The sequence below is a fragment of the Oryza sativa genome, chromosome 4, assembly GCF_034140825.1.
Source record: "Oryza sativa Japonica Group chromosome 4, ASM3414082v1".
NCBI classification, from domain to species: Eukaryota; Viridiplantae; Streptophyta; class Magnoliopsida; order Poales; family Poaceae; genus Oryza; species Oryza sativa.
Window position 1 is genome coordinate 24,301,684 of NC_089038.1, and position 16,593 is coordinate 24,318,276.

The following is a 16,593-nucleotide window of genomic DNA, read 5'->3' on the forward strand; positions in this document are numbered from 1 at the left end:
CTACGGCGCGGAAGCGGTTCTCCCATCCGAGCTCACCCTGAAGTCCCCTCGGGCCACCATGTACTGCGAGGCTGATCAAGATCAGCTTCGCAGAGATGACCTCGATTACTTGGAAGAGCGAAGGCGACGCGCGGCCCTCCGAGCCGCGCGCTACCAGCAGAGCCTGCGGCGCTACCATCAGCGCCACGTCCGGGCCCGATCGCTCTGCGTCGACGACCTCGTCCTACGCCGCGTCCAAACGCGTGCTGGATTGAGCAAGCTCTCACCAATGTGGGAGGGTCCGTATCGAGTGATCGGCGTCCCCCGGCCGGGCTCCGTTCGGCTGGCCACGGGCGACGGCACAGAGCTGCCTAACCCGTGGAACATCGAACACCTTCGTCGCTTCTACCCCTAAAGGGGGATCGGGTGTCAGGTTTCGGGCTCGGGCCAACCCCGCACCCCCCTCGGGTGTGTAGGGTTGGCCGGGGGCTACCACATATGCATATTCTTATATCTGTATTTCAATAAAAGTATTTTCGATTTCCTAAAGGCTGTATCTGTGCTGTTGTTTCCCTTTTGAAGGATCTTGACTTGAAATAGGTCACTCGTGTTCAATCCTGCCCTCGGGGGCTCGGGTCGGCTAAAATCGCCAAACGGGGCCCAGAACCGAGCCGTGCCCCGGGGCGTGGTGTACTCCGGGGGGGAATCGGCAAAAACCCACAATCGGGTCACCCATAACCCTCGGTCACCACGCTCCCGGCCTGGCCAGTCTCGACATGTGGATCTCCCCAGGCACTAGCCCCGACCCGAGCCATTTGAGGACTAGGACCTGGGCACGAGCCCTTGTTCAAGCCAAGGCACAAAAGGACCGCGGCACAGACATCCTCGTCTTATACACACAACAAATAGAATTGACACAAAAAAATTTCCTCTTTATTTGATTGCAGATTAAATTAGTCTATACAAGAAGGGGGCCCGAAGGCCTCGGAAGAAGAAAAGAAGAAACTATTTAAAGATTGGCGGGGGCCTGGGGGCTCACTCCGATGCACCCGGGTCGCCAGCCTCGTCGCCACTGTCGCCCACTCTGCCGTCATCGTCCTCCTCGTCGGAGTTGAGGGCGAATGCGAGCCGAGGGGCCGAACCCTCGAAGCTGTGGACGATATGGTCGGCGGTGTCCCGGACCTGCGCGCGCGCGCCATCCTCGGTCCCGGGAGGGAACTCGTCCAGCGCCGTCCATGGGGAGAAGTCGGGATCCCTGGCTTGGTAACTCGCCAGTACGAGCTCCACCGCTCCTCGGGCGAGGTCCCTCGAGGATGACTTAATCGTCCTCTCGAGCTCCTCGGGGAGCCGTTGGAGAGTCCCGGCTATCTCCGAGAGGCGCTGGGCGAGGCCCCCCTGGTTGGCGGCGTACTTCGCAGTCCGCCCGCCCCAGAGGCCCACCTGCCGACCGGCGCGGTCTAGACGGGAGACGGCGTCCCGAAGCATGCCGGGCCCTACCTCGCCTGCCAAGCGGAGGGCCTCGACCTCCCCGGCGGACGAGTCTAGCGCGCCCTGCAAATCGGCGATGGTGTGTTCGGCAGCTGCGAGGCGGGTGGTTAAGTCGCTTTCGCCCGCGGCCGCCCCGCCGCTGCGCGCCCTCGCGTCCAGCTCCTTCTCCCGCGCCTCGAACTCAGCGGCCCGCTGGTTCAGCGCGGCCCTCTCGGCGCGGGCACCTTCCAGATTACGGCGCGCTTCTTCCTCTTGCGCAGCCTCGCGGAGGGACAGGCTGTCCGCCAGCCGTTGCGCCGCGGCCTCGGCCTCCTCGAGAGCTCGCTCCCGCTCGGTGAGCGCGTCCTCGCGGAGGCGGAGCGCGGACTCTTCTTCGGCACAGGCGGCTTCGTGCACCGCCAGTGTGACCTCCCGAATAGCAACGGCGGCCTCGCGATCCGCCAGGTCCCTCTCCATGGCGCAGGCACGCTCTTCCAGCGCCATGGCACGGGCCTCAAGGGCTTCTTCGCGCCGCCGGGATACCACCTCGGTCTCCGCCGCCCGCCGTTCTCGGGCAGCGGCAGCGTCAAGGACCCCCCGGGCGGCGTCGAGCTTCTTCCCTAGCTCCGCCTCCCAGCTCCCGTATTGAAGGCGGAGGGTGTCCTGCGCCTCGTTCATCACGGTGGTGGCGATGAGGGCAGCCCCCCGCTCCTCCTCCACCTCCTTGGCGATCTCCCCCAGCACCTTCCGACGGGCTTCGAGCTCTGAGACGTGCCGGCGGTGTGCCTTGCGGCCCACCTCCACCATGGCCTCCACCGAGCGTCGCCCCTCTTCGACACGCGCCCATGCGGCGTCGAGCTCCACCCGCTTTGCTTGCAGGGCCTCCACCTGGGCACTTAACCCGTCCAACACTGTGGTGTTAGCGACGGCCAAGGCCTGCAGAAGAGGTTCTGCGCTCAGTGGAGCAACGGAAGGCGTGGGGAAGAGCCGCCTCGAAGAGGATGCCGCGCGGCTTGGCCCGCCGATGGACGTGCCGGGCTCGGGGATGTCCCCCGGACCTGGTTTGTCCTGAGCGTCGCACGAGGGAGTGGGCCCAAGCGATGCGCTCGCGGCCTCATCGCGAGCTGTTTCGGAAGTCGTCGTCGCCTCGGCCTGGCGAAGTCTGGCCTCCTCCCGAGCGGCTTCTTCAGCTTGACGAGCTCGGACGGCCACCTGGGCAGCTTCCTCGGCTTCTCGAAGGCGATCCGCGGCCTCTTGCCGGTCAGTTTCACGGGTCGCCTCGGAGGATGTCGTTGCCTCGGCCTGGCGGGGTCCGGCCTCCTCCCGAACGGCTTCCTTGGTCTGGCGAGCCCGAGCGGCCTCCCGAGCGGCCTCCTCGGCTTCCCGAAGGCGATCCACGGCTTCTCGCCGGTCAGATTCCCGCCTCCGGGCCTCTGTGGTCGCCGGGTCCTCGGCCTCAGACTGGCCGGACTTGGAATGGCGGGAGGGACGCGACGGGATCTCGCTGAAACAGAAGAAAGACCAGAAGACAAGCAAGATGGATGAGTGAAAACTCGCGTTGAAGGAATGAATACGGCCACGATGGGCGTGGGACGAACCTGCGAGGGGGTCGGTTAAACGACCACCTTGGAGGGGAAATAAGGTTTCCCCGGGATGGTTCTGTCCCCCCCATCTTGCGGGGCCGTTTCTTCTTCCGCTCCCCCTCGGGCTGCGACGTCGGCGTGGCCCCCTCCGGGCGCCTGCTGCTGGCACGCGCCGCCCCGCCCCCTCGGGGAGGAGATGGGGGAGGGGTTCCTTCCTGCTTCCTCTTCCCCCGGGCGTCGGCAGGGCGGCCGCTCCCCGGGCCCCCGACGCGGGGCCCAGAAGCACGACCCCCTCCCGGGGTAGATTGTTCCCCCCCCCCCCCCCGCGGCTCCCGCCCGCGCCATCGTGGCCTCGAGGAGCCCGCTCCTCCGACGCCCCGACCGTCTGCATGATGGTCAGGATGGAGGCGCGGTCTGGATCGCTGCAGAGGGGGAGGACTCCTTGAGGAATGAGGGATGCCTCCACGGAGCTGAGATTCAGCACCCGTTGGACCACTATCTTGAAGTCCTCAGGAGCCCAGTCCCATCTGACCCCCTGGTGGGTCCTCATACAGTCCTCGGACCCGGTGTACTCCCAGGCGCCCCGGGCGCGCCGTTGGAGTGGCGCGATCCGGCGACGAAGATAGTCGCCGAACACCATGGCCCCTGTGAGCCCCTGGGATCGCAGGCCCGCCAGGCGGTCGAGGACGGCGTCGTAGCCATCTCCCAGATCTACCGGCACCCGCCAGTTGGAGGCCTGCGCTGGAGGCTGGCTCGGAAGTCGGAGGCGCGCTTCGTCGGCGAGGGGGGTGTAGAACCAGTCGCTCTTCCAGTCATCCCACTTCTTGCGGAGGACGCAGGGAATATAGCGGTTCAGCACCGGCCCCCGCGGCTGGAAGTAGCAACCACCAACCACCGACGGCGGCGACACCGGCTGTACGGTGAAGAACCACCGGAACAGCCGAAGGGATGGGCGCACCCCGATGAACATCTCGCACAGGTGCGCGAAGATGACCAAATGTCATTACCGCGTTGGGGTGAGGTGCGCCATCTGGAGATCGTAAAACTCCAGAATATCCATGAAGAAAGAAGAAAATGGCGGAACCAGCCCTGCCATAGCAAAAGGGAGGAAGAAGACGGACCGCCCCGGGTAGCGTGGCGCCGGGCATCCCTCGCCCAGCGAGACTATCTCCCGGCCGGTGGCAGATTCCGGCATGAAGCGGCGCGGCAGCCTGGCCTGTCTCTCGCTCACGATGCGGGAAGGCGGCAGCACGCTACCGTCAAGCGGAGCGGAGCCCCGTGCCATGACGCCGGAAGAAGAGATGTTTGAGAGCGAGCGCGTGTGGCGAAGGTAGGGCACAGGAAACAAGGAGTCAGGGCGCAAGCGGCGAAGACAAGGGGAATAATGGCGAAAGGAAGGAAGCAAATCTCTTCCTCGGCGACTTTATACCCTTGCCAACGCTATGCCCGGCTCCTCGTTTTTCGCGCCCACTATCTGCCCCCTCGTTTCTCGCGCCCACGCTTCCACTAATCCCATTCGCCCGTTTGCGGTGCATGAGGCGGATATGCGGCTGTGGCAGTCGAGATGGAACATCTCGTGCGCGCGTTAATTACGCTCGCCGACCGAAGCGCCATCATCATATCTCCAGGAAAAACGAACCGGCTCGTCCCGATTCGCGTGTTACTCGAGTAATGTGGCAGTCTTGAAGAGACCGCTCATTATTGACAGCCGAGTAACCATTGCCGATGTGCGTGATTTGCGACCGTTGGGTTTCTGCCCAACTGTGGAGACCGGTCCCACCTGTCACCAGGCCTTAGGAAATGGCGTCACGCCCGACCGCTTCCCTCGAGGAGGGCGATCGCCCTGGCATAACGCCGGGGGCTACTGTCGGTGACATGGGACCGGGAGTATCATGACTTAGAGACTTGAGGCAGACACGATCACCCACGTGGCCTAACCCCCTCGGGGGGGGGTCGGGCCCGAGGGTGATACGGCCGCCCTTCTCTTTGTCTCCCCGAGGGGTCGGACCGCTCCCGTCTCGGCCCCGAGGGCCGAGGCGCCCCGACCCCTTGTGGGTTTTGCGCCGCGTATATGGGGTAGGTGAGCATAGCGGGGCTCACCTAACCACATTTATTGCGGTTTGGACGAGCGCATCACGCCGTATCAAACGCAGTGCAGCGCACTCGTTTATCCGGTCTGTGACCAGTCACAGACCGGTCAGATCGTGGGTTAGGTGGCGACAGGCGGTCTGACGCACGCCTCGCCCCATCCCGTCAGGACGAGAGCCTCCAAGCACTCGTCCCTAGCCGGAGCCGGCGTGTTAACTCCTGGAGATGGCACGTTGGTTCCGGTCAGATATATGCCAGGCTTCATCCTAACCATTACTGGCAAGATATTGTATGAAGAAGGGCGAACATGCAGATTGATAAACTGACGCGTGGTGGACAAGAATGACCGATTTGTGACCGGTCTGACACTGGTCATGTCGTCAGCAGACAGCCATGTTCCCACGTCACGCCTGCTTCCGGCGGAAGTGGAGGTAGGTGTGGGCCGTCCCATCAGAAGGTCATTCGGACGGCAACCATACAAGTCTCCGTCTGATTATGAAAAGGTAGGATAAGTCCCCACAAAAAAGAGAGATGGTGCATGTGGTATCCCCTTGAGATATAAAAGGAGGACCTTGCCCACTTAGAAGGGGGAGGATTTTTAGGAAGAAAAAGAAGAGAACGATCAGGGGCTGGCTGGCACTTTGTAGCTTCTTCATACACAGATCCACCAAAACACAGGAGTAGGGTATTACGCTTCTCAGCGGCCCGAACCTGTATACATCGCCCGTGTCTTGTGCTTTTTCCATTCTCGCGAACCTTCCACACACAGACCAGGAGCTTAGAATCTCACCCAGGGCCCCCGGCCGAACCGGCAAAGGGGGGCCTGCGCGGTCTCCCGGTGAGGAGCCCTAAGCTCCGTCAATATTAATAGTGTAGTATATGTTTACAGATAACTATTGTATGAATTGGCTATTAAATCGACTATAGATGATTTAGAGCTAATAGTTGGCTATATACTATTAAACTTGCTCTAAGATCATAGTATACATTAATGATATTCTTCCGGCTCCTCTGATCTTCAATAACACACAGTAAATAGCCCCGAAACCAACCAACAAACTTTTTCTCGCCATCAAAGGCCCAGGACCTCTACCATCAGCTTCATAGAATACACAGCTTCAGGTCTACCAATAAATTAGATCCTGTATAGATGAACATGAATGGACATAAGAATTGCATTTTACCAAGATAAAATCCTAGTACTAGAAAATGTACTGAGAACAGCACAGGAATTAATGAAATAATCAAATGCACGACACATGTATTATGGCTAGCTTTTGTAATGAATAGCTATAATTTATTATGGATCTGTTTGGTTAATGCCCAATTTTCCATGCACTGTATCTGCCACAGAAAGGATTTTGATGAGAAGAAACTCCAAGCACTTACTGCTTCCCCGTCCTTTTTGCCGTCCTTAATCTTAAACTCCAGAAAATGGCATGTTGAATGTTGGCAAGATTAAGAAGCGTAAACTGCACAGATCCTGATTCACCCAAATATATGAAAGGACTAACTTCAATCTCACAGAGAATAAACAGAGGAACAGCACAGTACAAAATGTCTTGTAACCTGTCAATTTGAAGCCTTGAAATTTTCTGGATTTTTATCCTGGTCTTCTGGAGAGGTAGATCATATGTTTATCCTGATCTACCTGGCACCCAAAATATATATAATTGGACATGTGATAGGCTTCTGAATCTAAGGTATGTATGTCGCCGTGAACCTCTGTGTGCGACTGAAATAAATAGTACACTCAATATACCACTACTATATCACATCAATCTTTCCACTCATAAAAATGAAATAGACGATTGATCCAAGCTCTGCAGGTTGAAGAGTCGAACAAGCAACTGTTTTCATACTCTTAGAGGGTTCGGAGTACAAATATGATCGGCAATAGCAAAGCAAATATGGCAAAACCAAACAGAAATATGGGTAACCCTGCATTTGAGTCACTAATGCTATCCCTTTGGATATAACATTCTACTCCCTCTGTTTCATAATGTAAGTCATTCTAGCATTTCCCACATTCATATTGATGTTAATGAATCTAGACATATATATCTATCTAGATTCATTAACATCAATATGAATGTGAGAAATGCTAGAATGACTTACATTGTGAAACGGAGGTAGTATATGGATACATAAGTAGCACTAATCTTGTCTGGACAGTCCATTGAAGCAAATAATTGATGACAAATACATAAATAAATGTGGTACATCGTAAATAATCAAAAGGCTTATCATTGTGAATGCATGAGCCTTAATTTGACAACAACATTATGTAGTGTATTCTGTACAAGTGGCCATTAAGGATTTAAAGCTTAGACGAATTATATTTGAAACTTCACACACTCACAGCTCTACTCTCTCAAACAAAATTTTGCAGCAATGCTCAGTGAATAGCAGAAGCTGCAGAATGCCCAAGCTTTATAGTGATTGTAGTAAAAAAAGATCACCAGGATTGTGTAGTATTGTAGTACTAATTGGTGAGGCCAAATAATTTCTGGAGGAATTACCTTGAAGGATGGCTCCATTCTCGAGCACATGCGCTCCCAGGTGGCATAAATGATGGTGCTCTCCCCAGCATAATCAGCTCATAGACAAAAGAATAATACCCTAGAGATATTCCAATCAGATTACAGTTCAAATAGTACAAATTAAATGAACTCATCTATCAAAAACGAAGTTGCTAATAAACTGGAAGAAGTGATTCGCTCAACAATAGTTAGGATGGGCAAGCTAGACCCTAGATTGAAACAAACAGGCTAAATCATCAGGTGTTTGGGCTACATTCATAATCTAGATTATTAAGAGAAGTAACTAGTTTTCAGATGAGTTCAGAAAAAATCATTGATTGAAGTATATTTAACCCCACATGAGGTAAATTTAACTCATATAAGTATGACCTGCAGAGATTTCTTTTTGTTTCTCCCATATCAACAAGAAGTCAGTAATAATTTAAAGTAGGATGTAGGAATGGTTTTTCGCTAGCATCTGAATCACCCTACCCAAGGATCCGGCAGCTCTTCACCATTCTCTTCAACCTTCAAGCCTTCATGAAATGCTCCACAATTTGTTGACTGTTGATTAGAAATAGGAAATTTAGAAGAAGAAAAAAAAATACTCCACATGAGCTTGAAAAATGTAACATGCAGTTTTGAAATCAACCTCATGGCCCACAGTACTTGAGCTAAAGAGATGACGGTGCAGTTCAACAACAAAGAATACACATCAGGGGGGAATGGTGGTGCACCTAAAATTTTAGGTGTTTGGGAATTGAAATATCACCACTCAATGACTATGGTTCAATGAGATAATTACTGCACAAATTATTGGTCATTATTGGACGATGTACCAAAACAGTCAAGAGCATATCCACTGGTTGCAGAATAGTACCACAAATGAAGTATAAATCTCCGTGTATATGCAATCTTAATCTTCCCAATCATATGATCAGTACAATCAACAGGTATAAAATTTAGAAATTTTATTTGGATTGGGTGTGGAAAAGGTCAACCAGGTAACTGCATGACCATAGATGTAACTGTAATCTGAAGTTCTGAACAGTACCTTAATCATCAAATTATTGACCATGGAATTACTGCAAGCGCAACAGACCTTGACATCCAACTGAGCCCAATAATCTGACTTCCTTTAAGGCCAAACCAAAGAATGGATGCTACAATCCTACAAGCTTGCTTAGCCCAGCAACAAGAGAAGACCAACCATAAAATTTGCTGATGTCCTCAAGTACCATGCACAAACAGTAGGCTGCCCTGAATTCGCAGACTCTCAACAAGGTTAACACTTTCAGCAAACTTCCCACATTTGTGAAAGTACCGGAGTAAGCATGTCATACTGATGGCATCAAGGTTGATTCCTTCCACATGCATACGATAGAGAACCATACGGATAACTGAAGCATTCTGCTGCCTGCAGGCTGCAGAGAGGATAGTGTTGAAGGAGACTGAATCACAGGGAACACCAGTAGAGCTAAAATGGTCCAACATCTGCAATGCCCCCTGAAGATCCAGCTCCATACAGAAGCCTTTCAGTATAGTGTTATATGTTGTAGTAGATGGTACAAGTCCTCTCTCCATCATTCCACTAACCAAAGCTAATGCTTTCTTAACCTGCCCATCACAGCATAAGCTATGGAGGTATATATTCCAAGTGATAATATCCACATGATTGCTCCTGTTACATACCATTCGTATAAAATTCTGACAGGTCATGACATCCCCAGTTTTCAGAAAGCCAGCAGCCAGAGAAGAAATGGTGAAATAGTCAGGGACCAATCCTGCCTCCTCCATCAAATCAACAATCACCCGAGCTTCTGGTATTCTATCTTCGCAGCAGAGTGCATGGAGTAGCACATTGCATATGGTGCTATCAAGACAACAGCCATTTTTGCATGCCATCCTGAAAACATGCATCGCAGCATCAATCTTACCATCTCTACAGAGGAAATTCACAATTACGGTATATGTTACAACAGAGGGTTTGCACTCTTCATCGCACATCTTCTCCAATGCCCTGTATGCGTCGGCCCACATCTTCTCCTTGCATAATCCTAAGACCAATGCTGTATACGAATAAACGTTTAGAGAGAGTCCTCTCTTCTTCAAGTTACAGAACAGAGTCAATGCCTTATTGCTGCAACCTGACTTGCAAAGACCAAACAGAATTTGGTTGTACATATACACATCTGGCACAAACTTCCTATTTACAAGCACCATGAAAACCTCATATGCAATCTCAGCGCTGCCACTTTTCAATAGAATCGAGACAATGGCATTGGCGATAGGGAGAGTCGGAAAGTAACACAGACTGAGCATTAGGTCGAACACCTTCAGTGCAAGTTCAAAGTTAGAGCCACTAACAGCTTTCTTGATGAGTCTATCTACCGTGGTGAACGAAGGCACGAATCCGCAGCGAGACCACATCTCTTCGAGTACCGCGTGCGAGGCGTCGAGGTGGCCTAGCCGGAGCAGCCCGTTGAAGGCGGTATTGAAGGTGAGGGCGTTGGGCGCCGGGCCGACGGAGCGCATGTGACACAGCACGGCGGCTACATGCTCCGCGGCGGCGACGTGTTGCGCGGCGGCTTGCCCGGACCGGAGGTAGGCGTGGAGGAGGGCGTTGTAGTCGTGGGCGCCTGCGGGCGCGGGCCGGAGGAGGGCGAGCGCGTCCAGCGCCGCGGCCAGGTTCCCCTCGGCGGCCGACGCCCGCATGCGGCGGCGGAGGAGCGTGGCATCCGCGGGGCCGTGGGATTCGGGGTCCACGTCGGAGTCGGAGGTGGAAATGGAAGCTTCGACGGGGGAGGCGGCGGCGGTGGCGAGAGCGGAGCGGAAGCGCAGGCGGACGCGGCGGCATGAGGCGAGCATAGGATGGGGGGCAGTTCCTACCAGCTGCGATGTGATGTTCGATTCATGAGGAGGACGGTGATGCCGGAGGCGGAGGTGGTGGTGGTGGTTGGGCGGCGCCGCCGACGCGCGGGCTGTGGAGGAGCGGTGGCGGCGCCGACGGTGGCGGAGGGAGGCAGGAAGCGGCGTGTGGAGGAGGAGGCGGCGGCGCCGCGTCGCGCGTCGGCGTGTGGGCGTGGAGGAGGCGGACTGGCGGTTGCTGGGCTGGATGGTTAGGTTTTTCGGTTAATTGTCTAATTGATGGGCTGAATGGGCCAGTATAGTGTGTCTTATGGCCGAATAAAATGGAATAAGTTCATCATAGGTCCCTTAACCGAATCCGATTTTCGTCCTTCAACTGGAAAACCAGATCGGGTCCCTCAACTATCACACCCGGTGCAGATGAGGTCCCTCAGCGTTTTAGATGGCGGTTTTGGCAGACGTGACGCTTAGTGGCTAGTTTGTCTCTGTCTTCATCTGACGTGACGCTTACGTGGCAATTCGAACCGGAAAAGTAATAAAACTCGTGGGACCCACGGATCAGTTTCACACATAAACTAATAAAAAATAGTGAGCCCCACATGTCATCCTCACTCCCTTCTTCCCTCTATCCCCTCTCTCTCTTCTTCCCTACAATGTGGACTGGGGCGGCGGGCGGACGAGCGCAACCGCGGCCGAAGCAGCAGCGCACGAAGCCGACGGGGCGGTGGCAATCCTCCGCCGACGCCGATATCCACAGCAGAGGTGCGCGTCCTCCTCCTCCTTAAACCCGTCACCATCGGTGGCCGTCCCCCCTGGGCCTCCGCCCGCGGCTCCTCTCCTTCCGTCGGCCGGCAAGCAAGATACACAAACAATTAGCAGAAAGGCCGACCCTATCGGCATCGGCAAGCATTCCCCGATCCAAGCTAGCTTCTACCAAACATCGACTCAGTGGATCTCAAGGATGTGTCCGACCAGCCAGATTTTACTTAGGCCTCCATCCAAACAGTCTCTAAAACCACCTTCTACCTATGGCCTGTTTGGCACAGCTCCAGCTCCACCCCTCCTGGAGCTAGAGCTCAGCCAAACAGTTTTAGCTCCACCAAAACTGAGAGTGGAGCTAGGTGGAGCTCTCTCACAAAATGAACTAGAGTTGTTGAGCTGGGTTTAGGCAGCTCCACAACTTTACTCCAGACCCAACTTCTAGAGCTAAATTTAGGAGTTGGAGCTAAATTGAGGGCTTGTTAAATTTGTTTGGTTTAAATAATTAAAAATGTCAAATGTCTGGTCGTGTAATTCGGATCAGGAGCGAATCCAGAAAATGAATGGTAGGAGGGCTTGTCTCATTCCTCCTCTAAGGGCATCTCCAACAGCTTCCCCAAATCGAACTCTCCAAACACTCATATAGCCAACTCTCCATCTGATTTAGCTAGTCAAATTAGATACTCACTCCAACAGACTCTCTATTAATCCTCTCCAAAATAAAAATAGACCCTCAGCCTCTACCATCTTCTTTCTCTCTCTCCCCCCACCTTCCTTCTCTTTCCTTCTTTTTCCCCTTTTCCTTCCTTCCCGTCGACCACGTTGATGCCGACGGTGGCTGACACATGACGCGCGGTGGTGCAGCAACGCGGGGAGGCGGAAGGCGGTGCGGGGAGGCGGCGCTCGCTGAGGTGCTCTCCCTCTCCCTTTGCGGCGACGAGGCGACGGCGGCGGAGCTCGGAGCGGGATGGCGATGGCGGCGGCGGAGCTCGGGGTGGGGATGGCAAAGGCGGCGGCTCTCCACAACGACGACTTGGCGAGGCGACGACGACGGCGAGGAAGATGCAGCCACGACAGCACATGGGCAGGGATGGCACTGGAGGCACATGGCGGCCACGGCGACGGAGTCGAGGGAGAGGCGCGGGAAGCCGCAAGGGGTGGCCCTCTGCTCCTCGCCGGCCTTGCCTGGTCCTCCGCCGCCTTGTCGCCGTGGCTCCGCTGGTTCCGGGAGGCAGGGGCGAGAGAGAGGAGGGAGGGAGTGAGGTGGAGCGCGGGGACTCGGTTCCAGGCGATGGTGGAAGGGGGACGGCAGGGGAGGCAGGGCAAAAGAGGCGCTCGCGCCTCCGGTCCATTTCGGCGGAGGGCGGCGATGGAAGCAGCCGAGGCAGCGTTGAAGAGTTTGGGGACAGAGAGAATGCGAGATGTGGGAAGAAAAATATGGTTGTGGGTCCCACAATCCCACAGTTGGAGAGCCAGTTTTGGCTGGCCAAGTTTAGCCACCTAGGGAGCCCCTTTGGCCAACCAAATAGCTTCGAGAGTAGGATAGCCAGTATGTTGGAGCTCGTTTTTTTTTTCAAAATTTCTAAATTTTAGTTTGGGGAGTGAAATAGCTATGCTGTTAGAGATGCTCTAAGCCCCTACTCTTTTTCTCCCTCTTCTTCCTCCTCCCATATCTCCCTTTCTCTTAATGGTCATTCAGCGGGGTAGGGGGCTTGAGCTCCTAGCACCTACGCTGGATCCACCTCTATTCAGACCGTTACAATCTCTACGGCAATAGTTAAGGGGCATAATTTAGACTTTTTCTATATTTTTATCCTAGTTCTAGGTTAGAACTTAGAACCAAGCAAGCCCTAACCATGCACGTTATTATTCACGGGTAAATCGTAATCGTACTCTCAGCTACCAAAACAGTTAACGTGCAGGGCAATACAGGTTCAAGAATCAAGAGAGAGAAGACTAGGAAATATCCGCACAAATTTTTTAACGCGAGCGATGCGGAGTTAGGCCAAGTAATCCACGATCTCCACGAAACAGATTGAGCATAAATATGGGTTATTATTTGCGACCGCGTTCGTTGAAACCCTACAACGATCTTAATTAGGAGTGGTACGTAGGAGTAGCGCGCTAACCTCTTCTCATCCCATGCAGCACGCCGACGACGACATGCCAACCCACCGGCGGTGGGCCGACCTCCACGCCGGCCTCGTCTCGCGCGTCGCCGACCTCTGCGCGCTCCGGGGCTACGCCTCCTGCCGCGCCGTCTGCGCCTCGTGGCGCGCGGCGCTCCCGCCGCCGACCTCGCGGCCGCTCGCCCCCGTCGCCGACACGGCGAGCCGCCACGGGCCACTGTCGCTGGCCGTCTGCTCCGTCCACGCGCAGCGCTGGTCCCGCCTCCTCGGCCTCCGCCAGCCGTCGGGGCTAGCCAACGCCACCGGCGCCAGCCGCTGCGTCGGCGCGCGCGACGGGTGGGTCGTCCTCGCCGCCGCCAACGCGAAGGGCGCCGCCGCCGCCGCCGCGAGCGTCGTCCTGCTGTTCAACCCGGTCACCGGAGTGGAGATCCCGCTGCACGCGTCGCTGTACGATCCCAACTGCGAGCGCGCGCCGGCGGCGTCGACGTCGCCGGCGCCGAAGGTCGTGTTCTCGCCGTGCCCCACAGCGCGTGACCTCGCCGCGGTGAGCATCTGCCGGCCGAACAGGCTCGCCGTCCAGAGGACAACCGACGGGCACTCCTCCGCCCTCGTCCTGGACACCGCCGCGCTCATGGACAGCGACGACCTCGCCGACGTCGCCTTCGACGGCAACGGCAGGGTGGCGTACTGCCTGACGAGGCACGGCGCCGTGCACGTGCTCCGCCTCAACCGCCGCCGCCACCGCGGCAGGCTGCGACCCATCGAGATCGAGCCACTCGTGGCCGGCGCCGTCTTCCCCTCGCCGTACGACACCATCGCCCGGTTCACGGACGCCAAGAACCTGGTGCTCTGCGGCGGCGCGCTGTACCAGGTGTGGAGGCGGCCGAGCGGCGCGGGCTCCGCCGTCGCGCCGGCCGGGATCTGCGACCAGCAGCTGCTCCTCATCCCGGAGGGCGCCGTCTTCGTCCTGAGGTACGAGCCGCCGGCGTCGGCGGCGGCGGGGGGGAGCCGCCGGCCGCCGTGCTGGTCGGAGTCGAAGGATCTCGGCGGCCACGCGGTGTTCCTCGGGGCGAACGACGCCGCGGCGGCGGCGCGCTGCGGCGACGGCGCGGCGGAGCTGATGAGAGGCGACTGCTTGTACTACTGGGCCAGCCGCGCAGAGGGGGACTACGAGGCCTTCGTGTACAGCATGGCGGACAGGATGTCCACGCGGTTGCCGCCGGCGACCGGTGGCGTGTCGAGCCCGCTTTGGTACTTCTTGCCGGCCGGCGCGGCGAACGTGCAAGCAACGACGACGACCGCTATGGAAGCTGCATCAGAGGAAGTGAGCGTCGCAGTTATTACAGTATAATTTCATGGTTCATATCACACCGGTCTCTCTATATAGGAGTATGTGCTAGTACTAGCTACTATCTTAGCTTAGTAGCTTGTTAGGATGGGTGGTTTGATCATTAATTAGCCAAGAGTTCTTTGTTTTTTTTGGTGCGAACTATGCTAGTATATATACTATTTATATTAAGCTTCATGTTGTCATTTTGGGTTCGATTTACTGTATGCTTGCTCAAAAGTATGCGTGAGCACGGGAAGAGTTTATCCCGTACGTCCTCGAGGGAACTTTCTCGTGTTTTTCTATGTCGCCCAAAAAATCGTCAAAAAAAATTAAAATGATTTAGTAAGATAGATTAGTATAGTGTGTATGGCTTCATAAACATTCAAGTCATATTTAACATATACAAGTAGACAAAAATATGACAAATTTGACCCTAAATATAACACATAATTCATGGTTAAATTTATTATTTTGCTTGATCAACCTTATCATTTTTTTTCAAATTCTTTTGATATTCTTTTAGATAGCATGCATAAAATAGGGAGCGTCCTCTCGAGGGACAAAAATCAATCTCCACACGAGCATATTAATTGTCATGTTGTTAGTTTCGAGGTCGATTAATATATTCTTTTCTTATATAAAAAGGCATACTATTAGTTCACATGGGATACCCTTACAAGCATCGCATAGATGGCGTGATGCTGAGCGTAGTGCTACAACCAAAGGCATATCACTTTCGATGGTAATACTGAAAGCAACTTAGGTGTTCCAAAAAAGGGAACGGGAACATCGTCTTCTCGCTATTGTTCTTTGTGTTCCTAAAAGGGAACATAAAGCAATGCCTCTCTTTACGGGCTTAAGGTAATGAGGAGTGTGCGAAGGTAGACACCAAAGGCAGTTAAGAGTGCTAAAGTGTTTAGGAGTGTTGTTAGTGGCACACAATTCTCGATATATAGAATCAATTATTCTCTATCCACCTTTGAAACTAATAAAAATTCACTGACCATTATTGGTGGGAATATCTTTACAATTTTGATGACTATGATTTGAACTTTACTTGTAGATCCAGTGAGTTGGGCTTCTCTAGTTGAGGCATGGATTAGGGCATGTTGGTTGCAGCCCTGGTGGTTTTGTCTGACCTGATATGCAAGCCTGAGGTCCGCCTATAGCTTGTTTGGTTGACCTCCTGGTGCACTCGCTCAGTTGTCTAACTTGACAACCGGTCCATGTTGATTAGCCTGGCTCAGGCCACCAAATTGCAACGCCTCACTCATGCAACTAAGGAGGCAAGGGAGATAAAGGTGATTTGGTAGCTATGGGTCCAATTATAATTGCTTTCTTACTGATCTCCTCGAGCATATGTCTTGAACCAAACAATCTCAGGCAACAAGTCAGGGATCTATCTTCAATTTCTCCTGCTAGCTTCAGGCGTTGGTTTTCGTTAGGCATTTCTCTTAGGTCAGCAACCAAACATGCCATTAGTTTTGAACCCGTGATACCTCTTTTTTTTTAAAAAAAAAAAAACTCTGGTTTTGGTCTTCACTAGTTGAAGTCGGTCATGGCATCAACCTAATCAATATTTTCTTCTTGAAGGCATCACACATGAGAATTGGTAGGTAAAAAACTTGATTTTAACTCTATTGATTGGATCGGGCAGTGACGATGCAAATTATATACTTTTAAAATGCATTTCATGAAACCGAGACTTCAAATACCTCTTTGTTGCGATCTTACTTTCCGCTTACACTTGGTGTTGAGATTATAGACATATAATGATTTAATCTATTCCATAAATAAATCATGACATTACAGATGAAAACTAGCATGAACACATCATTAGATCTATACATGTAAACTACACAGTATAA

The 16,593-nt window shown here is 54.0% G+C and overlaps 3 protein-coding genes across 3 annotated transcripts; 2 read left to right on the forward strand and 1 right to left on the reverse strand.

The window, feature by feature from the left end:
* Positions 1-5,895: 5,895 nt before the first annotated feature.
* LOC9271712 (pentatricopeptide repeat-containing protein At3g04760, chloroplastic) lies at positions 5,896-10,713 on the reverse strand. The gene is made up of 6 exons (XM_015779375.3): positions 8,694-10,713; positions 8,132-8,203; positions 7,640-7,739; positions 6,687-6,852; positions 6,507-6,600; positions 5,896-6,259 (listed from the first exon to the last, which is right to left on the reverse strand). Exon 1 carries the CDS (start codon positions 10,505-10,507, stop codon positions 8,870-8,872), a length of 1,638 nt encoding a protein of 545 aa, XP_015634861.1. The 5' UTR covers positions 10,508-10,713; the 3' UTR covers positions 5,896-6,259; positions 6,507-6,600; positions 6,687-6,852; positions 7,640-7,739; positions 8,132-8,203; positions 8,694-8,869.
* A 1,071-nt stretch (positions 10,714-11,784) lies between these two features.
* Positions 11,785-12,873, forward strand: LOC4336151 (uncharacterized). The gene has a single exon (XM_015779514.3). The coding sequence runs from the start codon at positions 12,234-12,236 to the stop codon at positions 12,768-12,770; it is 537 nt and encodes a 178-aa protein (XP_015635000.1). The 5' UTR covers positions 11,785-12,233; the 3' UTR covers positions 12,771-12,873.
* Positions 12,874-13,272: 399 nt separating this feature from the next.
* LOC112938618 (uncharacterized) lies at positions 13,273-14,896 on the forward strand. The gene has a single exon (XM_026024623.2). It carries the CDS (start codon positions 13,409-13,411, stop codon positions 14,744-14,746), a length of 1,338 nt encoding a protein of 445 aa, XP_025880408.1. The 5' UTR covers positions 13,273-13,408; the 3' UTR covers positions 14,747-14,896.
* Positions 14,897-16,593: the final 1,697 nt, after the last annotated feature.

What these genes read in the sequence shown, in the direction of transcription:
- LOC9271712 (XM_015779375.3), bottom strand. Translation starts at nt 10,507, where the DNA reads ATGCTCGCCTCATGCCGCCGCGTCCGCCTGCGCTTCCGCTCCGCTCTC.
- LOC4336151 (XM_015779514.3), top strand. Translation starts at nt 12,234, where the DNA reads ATGGCGATGGCGGCGGCGGAGCTCGGGGTGGGGATGGCAAAGGCGGCG.
- LOC112938618 (XM_026024623.2), top strand. Translation starts at nt 13,409, where the DNA reads ATGCAGCACGCCGACGACGACATGCCAACCCACCGGCGGTGGGCCGAC.